Source organism: Mirounga leonina, unplaced genomic scaffold, assembly GCF_011800145.1.
Source record: "Mirounga leonina isolate KUSES-001 unplaced genomic scaffold, KU_Mleo_1.0 Mir_165, whole genome shotgun sequence".
Lineage (NCBI taxonomy): Eukaryota > Metazoa > Chordata > Mammalia > Carnivora > Phocidae > Mirounga > Mirounga leonina.
In genome coordinates, this window is record NW_023270415.1 from 71569363 (window position 1) to 71594273 (window position 24911).

The 24911-nt window shown below is 48.6% G+C and overlaps 1 protein-coding gene across 3 annotated transcripts in view; it reads right to left on the reverse strand.

The window, feature by feature from the left end:
• The window catches only part of ASAP1 (ArfGAP with SH3 domain, ankyrin repeat and PH domain 1), a 341917-nt gene that overhangs the window by 292267 nt on the left and 24739 nt on the right, over positions 1 to 24911 (reverse strand). Inside the window, exons 2-3 of one of the 3 annotated variants that reach the window (XM_035011955.1) lie at positions 21772 to 21824; positions 18958 to 19043 (exon numbers count right to left, since the gene is read on the reverse strand). In XM_035011955.1, coding sequence (XP_034867846.1) covers positions 18958 to 19016 — 59 coding nt within the window. In that variant the 5' untranslated portion in view covers positions 19017 to 19043; positions 21772 to 21824. Of the gene's footprint in view, positions 1 to 18957; positions 19044 to 21771; positions 23124 to 24911 lie in introns of those variants that run through there. The other 2 variants (XM_035011957.1, XM_035011956.1) reach the window with 2 other exon arrangements.

Genomic DNA, 24911 nt, shown 5'->3' on the forward strand with positions numbered 1-24911 from the left:
CACACCAACTGATACCACGCCATGATCCAGGCAACTTGCCAGCCACGAATCTCCACACATTTCCTCACCTGATCTCATTAATACTGTGGCTCACAGTGGTATAATGAAAATACATCTGGTCTTGGTCCCTAGTTCCTGGCACAGAGTTCCTAACACCTTTGGAACCCACAGAGCGCTGACAGTGTCTTTGGTAGCTACAGAGATGACGTGCGGGTAGGGGGCTAAATAGTTAATAGCTAAATAGGATGATCCCCAGAAAGATCCCAGGCAGGGATGAGGGAGGGGCTGGAGACTGTTCAGTCACCAGTGGCCAATGATCTCATCAATCATGCCTGTGTAATGAAACCTCCACAAAAACCCCTACACGATGGGGACTGGGGAACACATCAATGCACCAGGAGGGCAGGGAGCCCCAAGAAGGCATGGAAGCCCTGTGCACCCCCAACCCCAATACCTTGCCCTATGCACACCTTTTCCGTTCGGCTATCGCTAAGTTGTATCCTTTATAATAAACTGCAAATAGTAAGTTCAAGTGAGCCATTCTAGCAAATTATAGAACATGAGGAGGGGGTCATGGAAACTTCCAAATGTATAGCCCTTCAGTCAGAAGTCGCCCTGGGACTTGCTCCTGGCATCTGAAGTGGGAGCAGTCTCGTGGGACTGAGTCCTTAATTTGTGGGGTCTATGCTAATAAATCCAGGCAGACAGTATCAGAACTGAATTGAGGTGTTGGGCACCCAGTTGGTGTCGGAAAATTGGGAAGTGGCCTGGGGTCAGGAGTGGTAGAAAAAAAGAAGTCACTCTCATAAACACTCTACTTGGTGACATGCACTGGACACTCCCCTCCACCTTCCAACTGTGAGGCAGTCCCAGGCCCCACTGCCAGACGGGCGAAGGAAGACAGCACTCCCTGGGCAGCTCTGTCCTCCCTGACTCAGCTGCTGATTCAGTTGTCCCTCTGGTTGTGGCAGCTGGAGGCACCTGGAACCAGCCTGACACCACGCCCCAGGCCTGGCAAGTGGCCTTGCTCCTTGTCCTCTGGCTCAGAAGTCCGGTGGCTGCAGAAGACTGGCCAGGAAGCCCATCCCCCTGCCACCCACACCCCACACCCTACGGCCAGAACCAGTGATGTGTTGGAGAGATGATTCCTCTCCTTCTCTTGAGCACCTGATGTGTTGGGTATCCCACATCTCAGGCTGGATTCCCCCACAATCAGAGCCTGAGACAAAGATTTAAAGAAATGGCCCCAGGTAGATGAATGGGGAGATAAGATGGAGAAGGGAAGGAATCCAATATGGGTGCCTTAAAGGGCAGGTTATCCCCAAGGGCAACAGGGTCCAATCTCCTGGGGACCTCTGGGAAAGGTTACAGAACACACTTCAGAGCTATGCACCGGCAGGGCACGGAACTGGAACATTTACTCCCCAGCTCCTGTCCTTCATGGGCTGAGGGCTGCTCCGCGAGCGTTAACTCCTAGCACCTTTGGCATGCAAAGGGGACCTCGGGAGGCACAGCCCTGGGTGCTCAGCACAGGGGAACCAGCGCGTGCCAAGGAGATCCAGGTGGGGCACCCAGGCTGCTCCTGAGGACTCCCCGCCAGGAAAAGAACCACCAACCAGATACAGTAGGCCTCATGGAGGGAAGCAGACAAGCAGGAGGTAATTGTAACCCAGGCAGGTAAAAGCAATGGCTGAAAGTGCTTCGAGGGCACTGCTGTTCAACAGAAATACAACGCAACACGGGCTATGCATATAATTTTAGATATTCTATCGCCACATTAGGAGTCAAAAGGGGGGCATCTGGGTGGTCTGCCTTCGGCTCAGGTCACGATCCCGGCGTCCTGGGATCAAGCCCCACCTCAGGCTCCCTGTTCCGCGGGGAGCCTGCTTCTCCCTTTCCCTCTGCTGCTGCCCCCCTGCTTATGCTCTCTCTCTCTCTCAAATAAATGAATAAAATCTTAAAAAAAAAAAGACTCAAAAGGTGAAATTCATTAAAAACAAAACATTATTTAACCCAACATATCCAAAATATTATTTTAACATGTAATCAACAGAAAAATTATCAGTGACACAGTTGACATCCTTTTTTCTCATTCCAAGTCTTCGAGAGCTGGTCTGTTTTACACTTCTGGGACATCTCTGGGGCTTGGTAGCCACACATGGTGAGTGGCCGCAGTACTGAAGCCCGGTGTTCAGCACCAGTGAGGGTCATGGACCCAGGGCCAGATAAGGAACTGCAATGATGCCTTCCCACGGCACTCAGACTAAAATCCAAGCCCCTTACGTGGTCTCAAGGCCTTACCGGACCCAGCCCCTGCCCATCTCCCCGACCTGACCTTCCACACCTTCATCCTCTCTTCCCACACCACAGCCTTGCTTCTAGTTGTCACTCCTGGAACGTGCCTCTGTAGGGTCTCGCACATGCTGTCCCCTCACTGGGATTTTCCAGCACCCAGACCTCCTCCACCTGTTTGCTTCTTGCCCTCCTTCATGCTGCACTCCACAGGGCCCCTCCTCCCCTCCTCCCACCCTGCTCCCCATCGCTGTTCATTTTCTCAGATTATACACCATCAGAAATTCACTGCTTCATTAATATTATTTATTGACTTTATTGTCTCTCCCGCTATCTGCTGAATCCCCAGCAATGTCTGGAAAAAGAGAAGGTGCTTAATTTAAATATTCGTGGAATCAGCGAACAAATGGCTCTCAGGTAGAGGAGACACAGCATAGAGGAAGGACCGAAGTAATTCAGACATTGGCACTGTGATTCGTGGTATTTTGTATTCCCAAGACACGGTGCTGCCACCCCACAGAGCTTGCTCCAAAATGGAAAAGCAAGGACGGGGGGAAGGGGCTGGGGGTGGGCAGTGGTGGGGGCTACAGAAGAGCAGGGGCTTGGGGGCTGAATGGGAGTGTGCAGGGTGGGCACGGCATCCCCAGCAGAGGGAACAGCATGTGCAAAGTCACAGAGGCATGGAAGAGCCAACACACATTTACTCTCACCTTCTCTACCGGTATCCCCCTTTACTAAGCAAGGGTTTGCGGGGCGCCAGTGAGGCTCAGTCGGTTGAGCGTCAGACTCTCGATTTTAGCTCAAGTCATGATCTCAGGGTCTTGGGACAGAGCCTCGAGTCAGGCTCTGCACTCAGCGGGGAGTCTGCTTGAGTCTCTCTCTCTCTCCCTCTGCCCCTCCCCCCTGCTCACGTACTCTCTCTCTCTCAAATAAATAAATCTTTAAAAAGCAAAAACAAACAAAATGAAAAAAAAACACAAGGGTTTGCAAGGTTCTTCATTCAGTCTTCCCCTGGAAATAGCATCCCACCCTCACTCTGGTGCTCACTCCATCCTTGCCCAACCTGGCAGGTGGGCTGCTTGCTTCTCCAACCTCTCCCCAGAGGGGCTCCCTGATCTCCTGCCACCAGGAGGAGCCCTTGCTGGCTGGTAGCATGGGCCTGCTACCAGTGAGCCTGAGACCCATTGTCCACACCACTGACTGCCTTTTGGGAAAGAGAAACTCTCTTTACAGTAAACAAGAAGCCAGGAGGCTTTGAGCCCCAAATCACTAGGGTCCAGCAAGAAGAAAGCCTGCCTGTGAATGAAACCAGCAGAGAGGAGGGCAGAGCCAAGAGGACCTACGATGTGCTGGGCACTGTGCTAACTGCTTTCATGGACTGGCTCATTTAATCCTCACTGCAGGAGGAAACTGAGGCTCACAGGGTTTAGCGGCTTGCCTAAGGTCACATAGCAAGGACTCCCCAATTATACAGGAGAGTCTCTTAGCGTTTACACATGATTCCATGCCTCTGAAGGATGAAGGGAGCAAGTTCAGACAACCCCAAAGGCATCCCTGGATCCAGGAGTGCCTGAAGCCAGCCCTAGCTGTGGGCTTTTCTTTCTGTTCCACTGCTTTCCACTAAAAGATGCCTAACTGACACAGACACTATTTCTCTCAGAGAGATGGAAGGACTTACCCAGATCTCCCCATCATCTGGGGAGCACAGAAGGACCCAGTCTCCTGACTCCTCTCCAGGATGGGCCACCTGCTCTTCTGACAGCTCCCGGTGAAGACCACCCTTTGTGCATTGGTCAAACTCATCTGAACTTTCATTTGAACCCCTGGGAAGGGGGAGCCAGAGTCCTCTAAGATTACATGTGCTCCCTCCAGGTTCCATCAGCAGCTTTATCCCCAAATAAGATCATGGCAATCCAAGAACCATCAAAGGCTCAAACCAGATGGGACACTCGGAGGTGAAATGGAATGACCTCAAGTTACCGGCAGGGAAGGTCTTCTCGGATTAAAACAAACACACACGCATACGATCTGTTAGGAGGAAGGAGAATCACAACTCTTCAGGGCAACATCCAAGCTGCCCATGTTGCTATGTAATTTACAACCTGGTCTGCAGGTAAGCCTTCATTCTGCGTTATAATCGTCACCTTCTCTCTCCTGCTACTCAGAGAGCCCCACTGCTGGGCAGAGAGGGGCAAAGCGGGACACGGGGAGTCAGAAGGTGTGGGCTTCCAAGAGGGTGGAGCCTGTTATTATCTGGGGAACTTGGGCAAGTCATCTTCTCACATGTCACATCCCTCAGTGGCTCCCCAGTGCCCGGTCATTCATTCACTCAACAAACATTCACTAAGTGCCTACTATGGGCTAGGCACTGTTCTACAAGCTATGGATGGTGGCAAGTAAAACTATAATGGTCCCCACCTTCGTGGCCGTTATAATCTAGTGAGAAAGACTGAAATGAATAAAAGCAAGATGGTCACACGCATGCAAACACGCACAAACACACAGAATGTGGTGAGTTGCAGAGGGTTCCAGAGATGCACTGTGATGAAGCCAGCCAAGGTGGGAGGAGGTGTCAGGCAAGGCTTCCCCAGGGAAGCCCCTGGGACTTGGATGAGCAGGAGTTAACTAGGAAGAGGGGGAAGAACGGAGGGGAGCACTGGGAGTGTCCCCACCAAGGGCAGCATCTGGGAAGGCCCCAGGAATGTAGAGAATAGAGGTCCTTAGGGAACCAACAGAACCCGAGTCTGGCTGGAGTACAGACAAGGAAAGGTGAGCAGAGAGATGGGGTGAAGCAGTGGCAGGCCATGCTGGGGGGGGGGGGGGCAAAGTGTGACACTTATCTGAGGACAAGGAAGCCACAAGCAGGGGTCTCTGAAGTGTCACAGCCCTGGCCCAGGAAGTCCTCATTGCTCCCAGACCTGCTCCTGCTTCTGCCCGTCTCCTGACCTTTGGCTCCAACTCTCCACCCATCAAACTCCTGCCTGCCAGGTGCAGGATGCTCTCATGGGGGCTGCTGTGCCAGGCACCAGGGGCAGAGGCCCAGACTCACATTTCAGACGAGGCTGGAGGTCAAAGGCAGGGCTCAAGGTCCACATGGGATGAGCTGAACAGAGGAGCTAAGAGTAGAGGATGAGGAGCATGAGACTGACTCTCACCACACACAAATAATGGCCTGGAGTGATTCCAGATGTTGTTGTGCTTGAGGTTCATTTAAAAGAGCCAAAGCAGAACACAGACTCTTAGACACCCTCTGAGGAAGGTGACTAGAACTTGCTGGCTCTCCCCACCTCCACTTACTTGGTTAGTGATGCAGGCATTTGTGTGTTTGCTTCCCTGGTATCCTGGTATTTTGTTTTTTTAGAGGGGGAGGGAGGGGCAGAGGGAGAGAGAGAATCTCAAGCAGCCTCCAAGCCCAGCATAGAGCCTGACGTAGGGCTCGATCCCACGACCCCTTCTTCTGGTGACTGTACTCCACGTTCCCCTTGGGGAAGCCACCCCTTCCCAGTTCCCATGGTGCTGACCTTACACCCCCTCCCCCAGCTCTAGATGGTCAGGTGAGGTGGATCTGTCCAGTCAGAACATCATCACCCTGTCCAAGGTAATTGGGACACGTAACCCAAGTTGGACCAATGGGAATGGAGTCAGAGATTCTGCTAGAACTTCTAGGAAGAAAAGCTCTATCTAATGGGGTTGTTAGACCAGCAATTGTAGGACAGCTCCTGGAAGCTGCAAGATGCAGAACTCGAGAAGGAAGCCAGCACAGGGGAACGCACTGCTGAGAGGTGAGGGAGGGAGAGATTCAGTGGTGATGCAGAGGGAAAAAGAGAAACCAAACCTGCCCGGGGCCAGGTTTTAGCCCTTAAACCCTCTCTCACGTGAGCAAATAAATCCTTTTATGGTGTAAGCCGGTCTGAGTTGGGTTCCCATCACCCCAAAGCAAGATGGTCCCGGTACACACAGGGCACATATTCCCTCATGACCTAACGCACAGCCTGCCCACCACCCCATAGCTGGGCCTGGGGAGGATGGAGCGGCCATGAGGGTCTGAGTCCAGAGCCCGGCACACCAAAGACACACAACCACAGGCCATGACTTGCAGAATTACTGGCGAAAATTCATCCTCAATCTCCTCTCTGACCAAACTCCCCATTTGGAAACTTTTTTTTTTTTTTTAAGATTTTATTTATTTGAGAGAGAGATATTAGAGCACAAGGAGGGGGAGCAGCAGAGGGAGAGAGAGAAGCAGGTTCCCCGCTGAGCAGGGAGCCCGATGTGGGGCTCGATCCCAGGACCCTGGGATCATGACCTGAGCCGATGGCAGATGCTTCACCAACTGAGCCACCCAGGCGCCCACCGTTTGGAAACTTCTGACAACTAGACCCTACCCCGGAGAAGCAGCTAGAAGTGGACTCACCTGGGCCATGGTCTGTGGCTTGGGCAACTAGGGGTCCATCATCTTGAGGCTGATGAAAAGGCAGTGGCCATGAAGAGCGTGGCAGGGTTCACGGTCACTGCAGCCAGCTGTGTTACTAACCTGTTTGCACTGACTTGCAAGCCTCCACCTGCAGCTCCGCAGCCGAGCCAAAAACACTCGTTCCACACTGCAGCTTGGCAGGCGCGTTTCCGCTTTGCACGCTACAGTGTTCTTGCCGTGCTTATCGGTTTTCAGGAAAACCCCTGTGCTGTTTTTGAGTACCAAACCCTAAATATTTGCAGAGAACCCCTTTCAGGAGCTTCTGGCACTCCAGTAACCCACACAAAGTGTTCCACCTCTCATTCTTTTTTAACAGAGAAAATTGTTCTCTATTCATTATCCGTAAAATGCATTAGCTCAGAGCTTCCATTTTAAACCAAAACCAAATCACCTGGGTATCCCAGGCTGCTGCTTTCCCTAAGATTACCTTTGTAAGTTCTAACATTATGGATGACCCAGCAAAGAGAAATGTGAAAATAGGGACCAAGGTCCTTAAAAAAGCCCAGGTCTCATCCAATTTGCAATCACTTGTATACACAGGAGGACCACCTCCGCTGTGAAAGGGTTCTTCCAGTAATAAGTCTAGAATTGGCCTTGTATTTTTTTTTTTTAATATTTATTTATTCATTTGAGAGAGTGAGAATGAGAGAGAGTACATGAGAGGGGGGAGGGTCAGAGGGAGAAGCAGGCTCCTCGCTGAGCAGGGAGCCCGATGCGGGACTCGATCCCGGGACTCCAGGATCATGACCTGAGCCGAAGGCAGTTGCTTAACCAACTGAGCCACCCAGGTGCCCTGGCCTTGTATGTTGATGATCGACTTAGGAGCCATTGATTTGATTTCAACAATGTTTTGGTTTTTCGGTTTTTGTTTTTTTTTAGAGGGGGAGGGAGGGGCAGAGGGAGAGAGAGAATCTCAAGCAACCTCCAAGCCCAGCATGGAGCCTGACGTAGGGCTCGATCCCACGACCCTGAGATCATGACCTAAACTGAAATCAAGAGTGGGACACTTAACCGGCTGAGCTACCCAAGTGCCCCAACAACTATCTGTATTTATTATCTACCATGTGCCAGGCTCTATGCCAGGCACTGAGATAACATTAGTGTTAGACTAAACCATCAGCATTGTCTGCTGGGAGCTGGTGGTCTTGGGGGGGGGGTGGCAGACACATACATGTAAACCAGTAATTCTGGATTGTTACAGTGCTAGGAAGAAAACAGATGGGGTGCAGCCAGAGAGAATGTGGTGGTGAGGAAAGATGTGTCTGAGGAAACAGCATTTAAAAGCTGAGACTCTAGGACAAGACTTGTCACTCTTATGAAGAGCAGGAAGGTTGGGAGTCAGGGGGGTGCAGGGAGAGGGGCCCTGTAGGCAGAGAAACGGCATGAGGCAGAGTCCTGAGACCAGCCAGTGCTCAGAAGCCTGTTGAGGAAATGGGGCCTTTGTAAGAAATCTGGATTTCCTTTTCAGTAAAATGGACAGGGGGCATCGGGGCCCCGGATGGGTGTGAAGCAGGGGCAAAGCATGATCTCGTGCAGGAGCCGTGGAAATAATCCACGTTGGACATAGTAATCTTGAGGTGTCTGCTAGACTTCCAAATGGAGATATAATCAGGCATTTGGGAAAATCAAGTCTGGAACTCAGAGGCCAGGTTCAGCTGGAGAGAGAGTTTGGAAGAATAGAATTAGTCAGCATATAGAGGGTCTCCAAAAGCCCTGTGAGGTTGGTTGGAGCCAGGGGAGCCCTACTGAGAGACTGAAAAACAGGGCAGAGTCCCAGGAAGGAATCCAAGTGGGCTCGGTGCCACAGGAGCCCAAAGAAAATAGAGTTTTCAGAGGGAGGGAGTGGCCAGCTGGGATTGCAAATGCCTCCTGGAAGCTGAGCTGACTTGCAGAATAATTCTGAAGCTTTGAGATCTGAGGCAGGCCTTCATCCTAAAAGGCTTTCTTGGGGCCTCGGGATGATATAGTGATGGAGTGCACGGAAGTAGAAATTCCAGGCTCCGGGGCCAGACTCCCTACAACCGATGGGTACCTCTCTCATTTTGCAGCAACACGGCCTTCACCAACTTCCCAAAGCTCCATGAGCGTCACCTTGTCTTCACAACGGAAATCACAGTATCTGCGTCACTGGGTTGTTACAAGGATTAAATGAGTTAGTAAGTAGCAAGTGCGTAAGAGAGTAGATTGCCTGGCTCAGGTTCAATGCTCAGTGTTAGCTATTCTTCCTGCTGTCGCTGCTGTTGCTATAAGAATGAGCGCTAAGTACCAAGTGCTGGGCTTTGCATGCACAGTTGATCCTTGAACAACATGGGTTTGAACTGTGTGGGTTCTTTCCCCGACAAATACGGTAAGTGTAGTCTCTCTTCCTTATGATTTTCTTACCAACATTTTCTTTTCTCTAGCTTACTTTATTGTAAGAATACAGTATGCACTACATAGGACTTATAAAATATGTGCTAATCCACTGTTTATGTTATCAGTAGGCTTCTGGTCAACAGTAGGCTAGTAGTAGTTAAGTTTTGGGAGGAATCTAAAGTTATATGCAGATTTTTGACAGCATGAGGAGTCAGCGCCCCTGACCCCTGCACTGTTCAAGGGTCAACTGTATTATCTCATGTGGCAGATATTGTTGTACCCGTTTGCAGATGGGGAAACTGGCCTAGCACCGCCCAGCAAGTTCCAAGGGTAGCGCTGGCATTCATATCCAGGTCAGACTCAATGCTCTTAATCACTGCTCTACAATTCCTCATGTGATGCCAGGATGGGAGGTTGATGTCCAGTGCAAGGAAGAACATGGCCCACTAATGTATTACTGGTGTGCTATGGGCTGAATGTCTGCATCTCCCCAAAATTCATATGCTGAGATCCTAACCTCCATGCGATGGAATTAGCCGTGGGACCTTTGGGAGGAGATTAGGTCATAAGGGTGGAGCCCTCATGAATAGGATTAGTGTCCTTATCAAAAGACCCCAGACAGCTCCCTTGTCCCTTCCGCCACGTGAGGACACCGTGGAAAGACAGCCACCTGTGAACCAGGGAGGGGGCTCCCACTGGGCTTGGAATCTGCCCGCACCTTGATCTTGGACTTCCCAGCCCCCATAAGTGTGAGAAATAAATGTTTGTTGTTGAAACCCCTTAGTCTGTGTGGTACTTTGTTATAGTAGCCTGAACGATGACATTGTGCTTCTGCTTCAACTGGTGTTTCCAGAGGGAACTATTGGTTTTAGATTGGTTCTGCCATGCATATGGTTATTGGAAAACCAAATCTCACTCTGCATTTCACAGCGTTTCAGATTAATGACATGACAAGGCTGTGGCTAGATGAGGTGATCTGAACTGCACTCTAAGAGGCTTCCTCCGGGGACGCCTGGGTGGCTCAGTCAGTTAAGCACCTGCCTTCAACTCAGGTCCTGATCCCAGGGTCCTCAGATCGAGCCCTACATCGGGCTCCATGCTCAGCGGGGAGCCTGCTTCTCCCTCTGCCTGTGTACTCTCTCTCTGACAAACAAACAAACAAACAAACAAATAAATAAATAAATAAATAAAAATCTGGAAAAAAAAAAAAAGCAGCAGCAGCTTCCTCTAGGGAGGGTAGAGCATGGTCCCCCCACTCCCCCCATGCATGGAGCTCCAGCTCCCACCCCTGCCTAAGCCCGACCAGCTCTGCTCCCATGTGGTTTATAGACTGAGCCCTCTCTTAAGCTTTCACACACAGAAGAACATATTCTGAGGATACAAAAGTCTGAAAACTGCAACACTTGGCATTTCTCAAATGGCACCTGCATCAGAATCGCCTGTGGTGGTTGTTAAAACACAGAATTCTTGGTCTCACGACCAACTTAAAGGAATCATTAACACTGGAGGGAATTTGCTCTTTAACCAGATCCTCAGGTAACTCACGTGTATATTCCAGTTTGAGAACCGCCTAAGAATCTCTATTACTGTCCTGTCCAACACACAAACCATTAGCCACTTATGGCTAATTTCAATTTAAGTGTAACTTCATTAAGATAAAGTAAACTTTAAAAATTCCATCTCTCAGTTGCACTAAAGCACATTTTAAGTGCTCAGCAGCCACATGAGGCTAGTGGACTCCACAGGCACAGAATCTCCATCATTACAGAAAGTTCTTCCGGACAACCCAAACCCCTAGACCTCTAAGTCTGCTTGAATAATGTACCTCATGTGTTTGACAGCAAGGCACTACATTCAGCCATCATTTCCTACCATTTTAACTGTATCCTACCTAAGGATACATTATTACACCTCCCATACTGGACAGAAATTACCTGCCATGTATCTATTTCCCCCGACACACTCCAAGAGCCTCGAAGGCAAGAATCGTGCATGTATTATTTAGGTCTGTACACTCAGTGCCTAGAGCTTAAATAAATGCTTGGGAATTGCTTAATTGGCCCATATAACATAAACGAAATATGAAGCTGACAGTGATTTGTCCTTGCTAAAAGCATTCACCAGCACATCCATTAGGATGGCTACTATTACAAAACCAGAAAATGACAAGTGTTGGCAAAGATGCAGAGAAATAGGAATCCTTGTGTACCGTGAGTGGGAATGTAAAATCCTGTGGTTGTGGGAAATAGTATGGCAGTTCCTCAAAAAAAGAAACCTAAAGTTACCATAGGATCCACCAATATTTGGGTATAATATACCCAAAAGATTTGAAAGCAGGGTCCTGAAGAGATATTTGTACACCCGTGTTCACAGCAGCATGATTCACAAGAGTCAAAAGATGGGAGCAACCTACGTGTCCCTCGATGGGTGAATGGATAAGCAAACTGTGGTTTGGTACATCCCTAACAATGGAATATCAGCCAACCTTAAAAAAGAAGGAAGTCTGACATATGTTATGACATGGATGAATCTTGAAGACACTGTGCTATGATAAGCCAGTCACAAAAGACCAATACCATATGACTCCACTTTTAAGGGGTACCTCGAGTAGTCCAATTCATGAAGACAGAAAATAGAATAGTGGCTGCCAGAGGCTGGGGGAAGGGAGATGTGGGGAATTTTTGTTTAATGGGAGCAGAGTTTCAGTTGTGCAAGATGAAAAGAGTTCCGGAGATGGATGGTGGTGATGGTTGCCCCCAAACATGAATATATTTAACACCACTTAAAAATCATTAAGATGGGGGCACCTGGGTGGCTCAGTTGGTTAAGTGGCCCACTCTTGATTTCGGCTCAGGTCACGATCTCAGGGTCCTGGGATCAAGTCCCACGTTGGGCTCCACGATCAGTGCAGTTTGCTTGGGATTCTCTCTCTCCCTCTCTCTGTGCCTCTTCCCTGGCTCACACTTGCTCTCTCTCTCTCAATAAATAAATAAAATCTTTAAAAAATTATTAAGATGCTAAATTTAATGTTAAGTGCATTTCAGCTCAACTAAAAATATTTTACATAAATTATATATAATATATATGTAGTATGTATTTTAAAACATTCACCAGTACCAACCAGAGGAAACACATCAGCCTCAGGGCTTAGAGGAAAGGGCTTTGCAGGACCCCTGGTTCACAGTCTGTGCGCTGTACCTCAGGTGAGTGCCGGCTGGCGGCAGGGGGAGGGAATGCAAAGGTGAGACACAGAGGGAGGCGGGGTCAAAAGCCTGACGTAGAATCACACCTTCTCACAGGGGGCTTCTGTGACAATCCCTGAAGGGACTGTCATCCCTGTAGGGCTGAAAGGGACCCTCTGGGTTCTCTTGAATTGTTCTACCACTCAGAGTCCTCACCAACAGCTCTGCACCTAGCTGGCCATCAGAACTTTCTGCAAAGACTTCACCTTGGGAGGTTCTGATTCCATACACCTGGGGGGCTCTATTTTTACAGGGTTCTGCAGGGGAGCCAGAGCTGGGAAGCCCTACTCTGCAGAACTTCTATTAGCCTGACATTATGCCTTATCTTTTGATGCGCCTGCTGTTCCCATCTTCACATCTGGTTTGCCAACTTCTCCAGGGGGGTCACTGTGCCTGATCTCAATCCTGATTATCAAAATCACTTGTGGAACTTTTTTTTAAGACTGCAAATGCCTGGGATCTACCACACATCTCTTAAGTCAGCATCTCCAAGCATCTAGCCCTCACAAGGGATTCTGAGCACACTCCAAGACCGAGACCTACTGCTCTGTGGGCTAAGAGTGCTTGATCTAGGTGCGGCTCCACACGGGCTGAGTGACGGACAGAATGCAGCCCCTCCGAATAAGTATCTAGAAGGGAAAATGTGTGTGTTTCATCTGTGTTATTGATTCTAAATATTTTACTAAGAGTATTTTGCACATGATTCAAACCAGACGATAAATAAAAATAAAAACAATTAGCAGTTGGCGGGCACCTAATACATGCCAGGTGCTCATCATGTGCTTCCTATATAAGATCCCACTGAATTCTCAATCCTATGTCTGAAGAAGGTACTATGAACGGTCTCCAATTCACAGATGAGAAAACCCAAGCAGGGAGAAATTAAGTCACTGCCTCAAAAATTAATTTTTTTTTATATGACACTTAGATTACACGCAATCTCCTAACTTTAGAAAAGTGATCATAATCTTTTTAAGGGCTACATTGTTTTTCAGAGTTTTACCCTAATTTTTTTTTTTATCATTTTGCCCTAATATGTTAGCTCATTTCTCATGGTAGGGCAGGTTTTTATCTTTTTTGCAACTGTTTACCATTTTAAATGTACAGCTTTGTGCAAGGGGGTACTTTCCTTGTTTCCAAAAGCATTTCCTTAGGAAAGATTACAGGTGAATGGCATTAAATACTGAACAAAAGTCTCCACTGAGATGTGCTGAATGAGCTGGGCAAGCCCTCTCTCAGGGAGGTGCTATATGTCTCAGCACAGTCCCCACCTAGTGCACCAAACATCTACTATGAGCCAGGTGCTCTTATGAACACTTACAAATCGATCCCATCTGGTCCTCACAAGACCCCCAGGGTGAGGTACAGGTGGGCCGCCTGTAGGCAGAGAAAGGTGAAGAAATGTTCCCAGGCTCACAAAACCAGCAAGAGCAGAGCCAGGATAGGAACTCACAGTTCTCACCACCACGCCAGGCCTTCGGGTCAAGGCAGGTGTCCCCATGATTCCTTCATCAGCCACCCCAAGAAGCAAAAACAAATGAGAGTGGCAGGAAGGAGCACTGCCCATCACCTGCGACCACACAAGAATCCCCCTGTAAATGCACAATAAAAAGGTCTGCTTCACGTCCCTGGCACAAAATCCAGAATCGCTCACTCAGAGCAACACAGACTTGCTGACCCCAAGGTGCATACCCTCTAGATGCAGAGAGAAAGTGAAAAAGGGAAAGATAATGACACTGACTCCAGGTCCCCCTGTAGGTGCTCTGCATCATTATATATATTCATTATAAAGTTGAACTGTGTACCTCTCCCACCCAACGCTGACATCCTGGAGTCAGGTACCCATGAATGTGAGTTTCTTTGGGTCTTTGCAGATACAATTAAGATGTAAATTAAGATGAGGTCACACTGGAGTAGGGCAGGCCCTTATTCTAATATGACTGGTGTCCTCATAAGACGGAAGAGAGACACACAGGGAGAAGGCTACGTGGCAACAGAAGCGAAGACCAGAGGCTGTGGCTGTAACAAGCCAAGGGACAGCAAGCAAATTCCAGGAGCTGAGAAGAGGCGAGGGAAGATGCTCCGTACAGGGGTCTGAGACAGCGCCGCCCTGCCGACACCTTGATCTCAGACCTCTAGCCTCCAGAACGGTGAGACAATACATTTCTATGGTTTTAATCACCAGGTTTGGAGTACTTTGTTACGGCAGCCCTAGAGAGGAATACAACATTGTCTAGCCTTTAGGCTCCAGCCAGACAGAAGCTATGTTTTGTTCATCCTGGTATTCCAGCAACTGGAGCAGTCCCTGGCACACAGTAGGTGCTCAGAATGTGTCTGTTGAGTGAGCAAGTGAAAAAATTAAGAAAGTATAAACTCAGTAGGAGAAGGGACTATGTCTTTTATTTCTACTACGAGACCAGAGCAAATTAGGTGTTCAATAAACTTTACAGAACGAATGAACTTTTTTAAATGAACGAATGATAAGCTCAGGAAGGCTTTGCAATGGGTCTTATTCATGTATGTCCCCAGGGCTCAGCCTATGGCCTGGCACACAGTAGCTGCTTAATAAATTCTGAAGGAGGGAAGGAAAAAAAAAAAAAGTGAAGAGAAGGAGGGCGAGCTTCAAGATCAGAAACACAGTATCCCACTCCTCATCCAGGTGACACCTTCCTCCCTTTAGGCATCTAACAAGGAATGGCCAAGGCCATGAAGTCACCCGGAGATTTTCAAGCAGCCTCAATGATACTGATGGGACTTTCACAGGGGAACTCGGATGCTGTTTTTCTAAAATGCATTTCTTTTTCTTTTACATCTAGAAATCATAAGGCTTTCCAACCCTTCCAACAATGTTAGAAATGCAGCACAGAGTTGAGAGGTCAGCGCCTCTGCGTTCAGCCCTAGGGACACATTTCCCGTCCATGCACAGCCTTCATTCCTGACCTCTGCCCTGTGGCCAAAAAGGGACATCAGCTGGGCTCAGGGAAATTCAATTTGGTCTGACAGCTGGGAGCATGATAATAACAGGGCATCTGCCTTGACCCTTTGGAAAGCAAAGGCAGGGGTAGGAAGGGTGGGGGTGTCATAGAAGTTTCTCCGGGGCTTGGTTTAGGAGGGTCTAAAGTTTCCGTGGGTTAGTTTCTACATATGAACAAAAACCCTGGAAATAAGGCCAGCTGATTTCTACTGCTGGCTCAGAATTCAATCCCACTTCCAGGCACTGTCCTGGTGGCATTTGGGGTGAAAGAAAAGAAACACATTGTTCTTTATTCCCCTGAACTTGAGCTTTCCCAGGGGCAGTAACTGCCCTGTGGTGAGGTGTGATTTTAGTCATTCTTTTGCACATACATTCACGTTAATAACCTGACAAAACAAGCAGGAGGTCCCTGGACTGGTCTCAATACACGGAGAAAGTCTCTGCTCCTGTGGGTTCCCCTTCGTGTCTACTGAACTCCAAGCTCCAACTCTTATCTGCTCCATGAAAAAGAAGGGCTGACCCCTTCTCAGTTCCTGGTAGCCGGGAACAGAGGGAAGTCTTTCTGTTTTCAGATGGAGCCCTCATGTGATCAGCGAACCCAGGGATGCTGGAACTTTTCTCCCTATCAAAGGGATCTGTTGAGATGGACAGCTCCATTATGTTGGCAGAAACACACCTGCGTGGATTAGTTGATGCGCCCCTCCTGCGGCCCCAGGCGGTCCCACGCTCAGCCTAACCCTGTGGCTGTCGATCTGTATGGGATTTGCCCCTTTCCTTTTCTTCTGAGCACAAAGCCCCATGATGACCGGGTCATGCCTGCTGCTTGCACCTTTGTATCCCAAGCCCCCTGGCCCAGGTCTCGGCACGAAGTCATAAGCAGTTGATCCACATGTTATATGAAAGAGCCAACCAGGGCGCCTGGGCGGCTCAGATGGTTAAGCGTCTGCCTTCGGCTCAGGTCATGATCCCAGGGTCCTGGGATCGAGTCCCGCATCGGGCTCCCTGCTCCTTGGGAGCCTGCTTCTCTCTCTGCCTCTCTCTCTCATGAATAAATAAATAAAATTAAAAAAAGAAAGAGCCAACCAACCAACCAACCAACAAACCAATAAACAGGAACAAAGGTGGTGGGCCTCATGTTATAGTGAACAGCGTACAATAGGCTTTGATGTGTTCTTACTGAAATAGAGCATACATAGTAAAATTATTGGTGTCATAGGTGTGCCATTGAAGGAATTTTTACACCTGTGTCACCAGCACCCAGCTCGGGGGACAGAACATTTGCAGAAGCCCAGCAGGGGCCTCGTGTTCCCTTCCTGTCACGGCCCCATCCACCGGCCGGGAAGCCGCTATCCCACCAGCTGCATGACACCTGGCAGTTACCTAGCCTCGCTGACTCTTACCTTCACCTTGGGAAAAGAATACTTACCTTCCATGCTGTGAGGATTCCATTTTTAAAATGTGTGTGCAGTGCCAGGCCAAGGCCAGTGGTAAGGCAGTAACAGCCATGGTCCTAGAAGTTCCAGTAGCCACAGTACCAGCACCAAGAACAGCCCAGAAGCAACAGGAGAAGTAGTCAGGACAGGCAGTAGTAACTGCAGCTGCGGTCAGGTGGTTAACAGAAATGGTAGTGTTGCTAGTAGAAGCAATAGGAGCAGTAAGAGCTAATACTTAGCACTTATTGTGTTCCAGGCACTGTTCCAAGAGCTCTACCTTAACTCACCTAATGCTCAAGGCAACCCTTATAAGGATGTACAAAATGGGATTTTACTGAGGCACACAAAGGTTAAGTAGCTTTCCCGAGGCCACGCACCTACCGAGCCACGGGTCCAGGAGTCAAACACCAGCGGTCCAGCCACAGAGCCCCTCCTCTTAAAAGCAATCCTTCAAGAACTCTTTGCTTGGCAAAGCAAGCTGTCCTCTAATATCTGCTCTCTTCCTTTTCTATAAGAACAACTCTCAATTTTGGTAAGCACATGGTCTTGTAGAATAAAGACCACATTTCTCAGCCTTCTGGCGGCTGTGCAGAGACTAAATTCTGGCCGATAGAAGTAGAAGCAGTGGGTGCAATATTCAGAAACATCCTTAAAGGGAGGGAGCCTGCCTTTCTTCTTCTCTTGCCTTCTTCTTGCTGGTAGATGTGATGGCTGGAGCAGCAGCAGCTACACTGGACCATGAGGTGACTTGGGATTGGAGGCCCACATGGCAGACAAACAAGAGCAAGTGCCTGGGTCTCTCAGAGATTGCTGTGGCAGCCCTGCATAACTTGTGTCTGAACTTTCAGGTTAAGAGAGAAATATACCTCTCTCTTCTTTAAGCCAACATTTATTTAGATTTCACATCATTCATAGCAAAACGTGATCCTAAATAATGCACTGGATTTTGCAATTATAATTAATGTCACCCGAAAAGACACCCGCAAAACTATCACTTTTGTGTTGGACTCTTGACTTAAAAAACAACAACAACAAAATAAAACATGACTTCGGGTATTCCTCTAACAGACAAACTAGGAAAATAATCATACAAAGTTTCATTTACCCCAAAGGTAGTAACGATTCCTTGTCAGTTCATGTTGGGGTCACATCAAAGCCTCTCAGGTTGGCCTCCTTTCCTCCAGCCTCTCTCATATTCATTCAGGGCAATTCTGCTTGTCTAATGCTACTTAAAAACGATTTCTATCCTAAAACTTGAAATAATTACAATGCTCTATATGTGCTTCCTTTACACAAGACACTTTGTCTAGTTTTTCTAGCCCGCACACAAAAATATAAAACATAAATATTGGGATTTCCCTTTCAGAGAGGTGAAAATGGAAGAAATGGAGAGGGTCAGTGACTTGCCTGAGGTCACACAGCAAGTTGGTGCCAAAGCCAGAGTTCTACCACTCCCTCCAGCACCCATGCTCTTCCCACTACCAAAGCTGATTTCTGGGAAACGCCAGTCACAGCAGACTGACCCTAGGTCAAGTTACCCTGGCAACTTTAAGATTCACGGACTCTGACGTTTCTCTCATCTTCTTGTCCAGTCTAATTTTTTATCATCCTCTAACACAAACCTCCACCCACTGAGGTCAGACTCCGTAGACTCTTACCACGTGCCCCTACCCCAGGCCTCAGTATTCCCAGCTGCAAAATGGGGCAAATTATACCTCCAAGAGGGAACATGGCATAGAGGAAAAAGGCAGGAGACCTGGAATCAGGAAAAACAGACTTCCAATCCAGCTGGGCATGTTCTTTACCTGTAGAATGAATGTAGTAATTCCTCCCTCGCGTGGACTTAATGAGAACCTGTTTCTAAGAGTCGTTCAAGTAAAACAGCACCTACTGTGGATGGTGTCATCTTTGTTGCTATTCCTGACTTCATTCTGGAGCTGTCACCCTGTCACCTTGCCTTCTGTCCAAAGGACACAGGTGAGGTGACAACAGGAAGCACTTTGAGAAGTCTACAGCCCTACAAATGCCACACATCCGTTTGCCACTAATATTCACACCCACGGTGCCTTTATCAGATGCTAGTCTGCAGTTTGATCAAATTTTGAATTTCAAACCCCTCCCCCGCAAGGAATCCCTCTGCATTTCCCAGGCTGGGCTCTCTAGACAGGATGGGCTGAGGCCACTCACCGATTCCATAGTGAATCTCTCGACGAAAAACTGGAGAGCCTGGAGGCTGAAGATCTCATGTCTCAGCCGTCACATCAGAGAATTATCTGGATGGGGGCAGGAGAAAAGGTGACAAGCATCATCCAGTGGGACTGGGCAGAAGACATGGTCTCAAAGCAACATGGGGTTTCATGTGGAGGCTGGCATCCTTGTGAGGAATGTTCTGACACCACCGAGCGGCTGTCCAGGAGTGGGAAGGAAAACAGCCAGCAAACCACTGTTTCAGCGATCCACCTTGGGGCTGGTGTCTCTATCCTCGGATCTGTGCGAGTGCTCAGGGATCCTTCGTGAGTTCTATTTCTAGCTCTACAGTCGAGAGCAATTTACAAGTCATTAACTTCTCTAAACATGAAATCAAAGTGTGCTCACAGGTGCAACAGACAGACGGACCCATGCAGCCCTGTGCCCATGGGAAAGTGGAGGTGTCCCCCGCTCCCCCACTGGCCAAGGGGACCAGCCCAGGAAGGAGGTAGAGCTCTATGAATATACATATTTCAGGACAGCCCCTCTGAACCTGAGAGAGGATTGTAATTAATTCATGCATACCAAAGCTTAATTGCTGAGTGCACAGAGCACAGGAAGTCTGGGATAAAAGGTGTTACATAAGGGAACGGCTTCAATATTTGCAGAATGGAGTGGAAACAGAGGTGAGGAGTGGAAACAAGATGAGCCAGGGGACCTGCTGGATCCTTCTCCAGTGATCGCTAGCTCAGTGTGGCACACCTCTATCTGGGGCCAGAACCCAGGGACACTCTTGACCCACCGTCTTCCTATCCCCATATCCAATCTATCCCAAGTCCTGTCTCATTTACTCCCTAAAGATCTCTCGACCTCTCTCTTTTTCTCCATCCCCCCGACACAGCCCTGGACCAAGCCTCCACCCTTCCCACCTGGGCTTCCTTCCTGGTCTCCTTTCATCACCATTTCTCCCTCTGAAATCCGGTCCCCCACACTAAAGCCAGAATCATTGCTTGCTTTTTTTTTTTTTTTTAATCTTTTATCGTAGAGAATCTTGTAGACACAAAAATAGAGAAGAGTATCCTGAACCCCATATATCCACTGCCCAGCCCCGATCACCATCAACTTAAAATCAATCTTCCCTCTCCCCACATCACTGTTTCAAAGCAAATAATCTTACCATTTCGGTCATAAGTAGAACAGCATGTACCTGTAAGACCAGGTCTTTTACAAAAATAGAATTGCAATAGCATTCCCACACCTAAAGAGATTGTAGAATTCCCTGACATCACCAAAGATCCAACCCAGGTTGTCTGACTGAAAAAGTTCAAACCAGGCTTCTCTTCCACAGAAGCGTCTGGTAGATGCTCAAAGCATCTACCTCACGATCCCCTGGTCCACCATCCTACCTCCACTCTCGTCCCGTTTCCTTCAGTGGGTCTTCAGGAGAGGCTGCTGGGGCGGAGTGGAACCCCCACCGGGCTTTAAGCCCAGCGTCCCCGAGTTCTGATCCAGCTCTGCCCCTGAGCAGAGCCTCGTCCTCGTCAGTGAGCCTCTGTGGCTCTCGGGTCCCTTGTTTGTAAAACAAGGCCACTAATCCTAGCCTAGCCTATGTTACTGGACCGGTGTGAACCTCCAGAGAGAGGGCGTGTGCAAGAGCTGTGTGAGGTGTGACACACCAGGGTCAGCTCACACCCTGCTGCCTGGACTCGGAAGCCACTCACACCAACTTAGCATCTACATATGTGGCAGTCTCTCACCCCCGCTGCTTTGGTATCCATTTATGCTCTGAGACTGTTTGGCCCCCGCCCTGCCCCCGCCAAAAGAGATTCTTTTTTTTCCAGTTATGAAGGTAATCTGGGTCCATTATGAAAAATACTAAGGCATAAAACTAAAATCTGTTATTATCCTAACACCTAGAGATAAATACTATTGGGATTTTAAGGCTATCTCCTTCCTGGGATTGGCTTTTGTAAGGAGGAAACAAATAATGCTTTTCAATTAACAGGATTTCTTTAGAACCAGGGTACTACCAGTAATTTTAAAAATACCACTTTGCATGCATTCATTCAATCACTCATTCAGTGATTTGTTCTGTGCCTACCATGTGCTAGAGACTGTTCTCACTGCCTGAAGTTGGAGCCGAGAGCAAGAGAGAGTTCATGATCTCGAGCAATAAGCGTTCATTCATTATTTTAGAATTCAACAAGCAGAGTGAGCCTACTATATATTGGGCACTTGCTAATAAAAATAATAACAGCAGCTTCTTTGCTAGACGCTGTACTCTAACAGCCTTGCTTATTATTAAAAGTTGGCCCTTAAAACAAATGCATCTGAGTTAGAGCTCAGAATATGGCTCTTGGATGAGTTATTTATCTCATACTACAGTTTCCTTTTTAAACTGGGATAATTGAAGTCCTACGTCATACAGTCACGATGAGAATCAGTGAGAAATGCAGTTACACCACTGAGCAAAATGCTTGGTTCCCAGCATCCAAGGCATGAATGGGAACTAGTAGTGGGGGCAAGTGATATTATGGTCTCTTTGATCCTCGCAGCCATCCTACAGGAAGGCGAAACTCAGAGGTTAAGGAACTTGTCCAAGGTTATGCAGGTTCCCACTTAGGCGCATGGAGCTCAGTTCCATTAGGGACCCTCTGAGGGACGTGGGGAACACACCGCAGGACTGCCATGCTGGGGTAGGGAAGCTGGGGCATTTCTGCACCAACTCCCATGCCTCGCTAGCCCAGCAAAGCTGGGGGGGGGGGGTGGCTGAGGCAGACATACAGGAAGCCCTCCATGGGAACAGACACTTGCCTGCAGTGCCTTCCAGAGTGGGCTCAAAGATCCGGGCAGGAAACACACAGCACCTATAAATAGGTGTTCAATAAATACATGTCAGAGTAAGTGAACATTGCTATCAACCCCTGTGCTCTTCTTTACAACCTCTCATTTCCCGCTGCCACCAGTGATGGGAGATTGAAAGGAGCAACCTGCTCGAGTGAACCAGAATTCATTACCATGGAGCATCACAGCTTTTACCACCCGTGTTTCTGCTGCTTCTACTGAAATTCTATCCTGTGACTTACAGGATGTCTGTCAGGACAGCAATTCCTGCATGCCACGCAGGAATAAGGGCCATAATTCACTTGGTACATAAACCCCTCTTGACTGCCAATCCCCAAATAGATGGTGAATTTTATTCAACAGAAGTGACGGCACGGATGTTGGGATGTGTATCCTTTTATGGAGGATGTTATGAACTCCTGAGTCATCTGCAGCTACAGCTTGGACAATGTCTTTTTTTTCCCATAACATCACAGCAAACACTTGGCCTATTTACTGATGAGATTCTTTCCTGGTCTGTGGAAGCTGTACTTGGAAAATCAAGGAGCTAGAGAAGACAGCCTGAATTCATATGATTTCTGCCAATCCTCATCTTATCTATTAGAAGCCCAATTTGTCCAGTCCCACTTGAAATTCCCTCTCCTCCAAGAGGTGCTCTCCAACAATCTAGCCATGCTGAATGAACTCTCAGGGCCCTTAACGGCAGCAACAGTGACCCCTACTGGGCACTGTCTTCGAGCCAGACCCATCCCGGGCACGTTGGCCACCCCATTCAATCTTCACCCTAATCCTGCAAGGAACTGTGATTGCCTGGATTTTGCAGATAAGAAAACTGAGGCTCACAGAACTTAGGTAGCACATGGTCACACAGGTACCTGGGGGTGGCAGATTCAGGATTCAAACTAGGAAGAGCTTGACTTCCGAGCTCAGGGCTTTGCTGACTACGCTACATAAAATAGTATAAATTAACACTGAATATACCCCATTACTATTTCCTGATTGTTTCAACAGTGAATGCTGGGGCCGCCTTGAGCCGGTCATGGGGATTCCGTACTAATAGCTACATCTCTCAGTTTCCATATACACTAGCAAGCAACAAGTCCTGCCTCCCTAGCTGCCCCAAGGAGCCCTGAGTTAGGCACCTGTGGCCTCTCTAGCCAGGTAACTCTGGACTCTTGCTGTTTCTCCTCATCCATCCTCCTGCTGCCTGCCAGCAGGTTTTGGGATGAGATGCTTCTATTGACTCTGCCCAGGACTACTCATTCAAGTATGATATAGAAGGAAGCAGATGAGGGGTGCTTTGGTGGCTCAGTCGGTTAAGCATCTGCCTTCAGCTCAGATCATGATCCCAGGGTTCTGATAATCAACTCCCACATCAGGCTTTCTGCTCAGTGGGGAATCTGCTTCTCCCTCCCCCTGCCCTTCCCCTGCTCCGTACCCCTCCCCCTCTCATGCTCTCTCTCTCTCTCTCTCTCACTTACTTTCTCTCTCACATAAATAAAATCTTTAAAAAAAAAAAAAAAAAAAAGAAGGAAGCAGACAAGACTCTGTGGAAGTCAACGCCAAGAAAGATCAAGGTGCTCTGCCTAACAATTCTGACGCCTCTAGACCTTACCCTGGCCCCATCCCCCTGCCTCACTTGCTGGTTAAAACAACAATCAAAGATGGTTTGGGTCTCTCCTCTCCAAAGAAGAGGTCAGGAAAGGCTGTACTCACTACGCTTCATGATCCAAAGGTCTTTTTAGATTATAAATTTACAATGACTGTGACCATGTAACTTACATCCTATGCCCTGAGTGCCCAACACAGGACAGTAAGGAGGGGAAGTTAGGGTAGACTGAGCTCAAGGTCCAGAGGTGGTGCATGGGTCAGGGACAGAAACAACAGACAGGATGAACGCTCGTAAGCGGTCTCATCTGGGTGTGAACACAGTTGCACAGGACCTGCCTCACAAACATTTACTAAGTGCCAACTGCATGCTATTTTCCATTGGTCAGAGCTTCCTGTAAGGAGACTCATCTGTTGGGAAAATGCGTCCATCCATCCATCCATCCATCCACCAATTCATTTATTGAAAAAATATTTGTTAAGCTAAATGTCAAGGAGATAATGATGGTTAGCGAAACAGCCATGGTCTCTGCTTAGAGCCCATGTTCAGAGAATGAGACCTTAATCAAATAACCCCACGGGTGATGAGAGAAAGAAGTACTGCGTACCAGAGGAATCTACATACTACAAGTGAATCACGATCCTCCACATTCTATAAAGCTGCATCCTGAAAATTTTGTGCATCTTAAAATAAGTGAATGCCAGACAGACAGCCTCAGGGAGCCAGGGAGGGAACAACAAGGTAACCTTGGAAGCCACGAGCAGGGAGGCCAGCGAGGCTCACTCCTTAGCACGACCCACTCCTCGCACCAGCGAAAGCAGGCAGAGCTCAGCCTGTGCCTCCACAAAATGACACATTTCCTTCTGGGTCCCCTGGGAAGAACAGCAAGTGCGGAGTGCGTGGGTGCCTGGGGTTTGTTGTGCCACCAACTGTTTTAATAGTGCGACTGAGGTCCTTTCAAACAATTTGGTGTTTACGCTCAGTGAGCACGCGGGGTGCAGAGTCATCTGGGGGGCTGCTCCCCTGTTCACTGTGCAGTAGAAGGGTGCAGCGGGGGGGGGAGAGGAATCTCAAGCAGTGGAAAGAGGACAGCCTCTGGAGCAGGAAGACTTACATTCCAACACTGGCTCTCCCCCCTAATTGCTGTGGGACTTTGGACAATAAACTTCACTTCTGCCGGCTTGTGTCTTCTGGAAAATGGGGGTGGTGGCTGGCTGTAACGTGCCCACACACGTGACCTTGACACTCACAAGCCCGTTAATGGACAAGCGCATCCTACCGTAAGCAACATCTGCTTCTGCCCAAGAGCTTGTTCTCTGCCACCCAGGGGCAGGCTGGAAGTCAGGAGACTGGCACTCCCGGGTGCGGCCTCCAGACAAGGATGTAAGAAGTGCTGGCACTGAGTGGACGTGTGACGGAAGAGTGCACGACCATGACAACCTACAACTGGATGGGACGCCCACAGCCCAGAGTCCCGACCTGGCAGCTCCTCAGCAAAGCC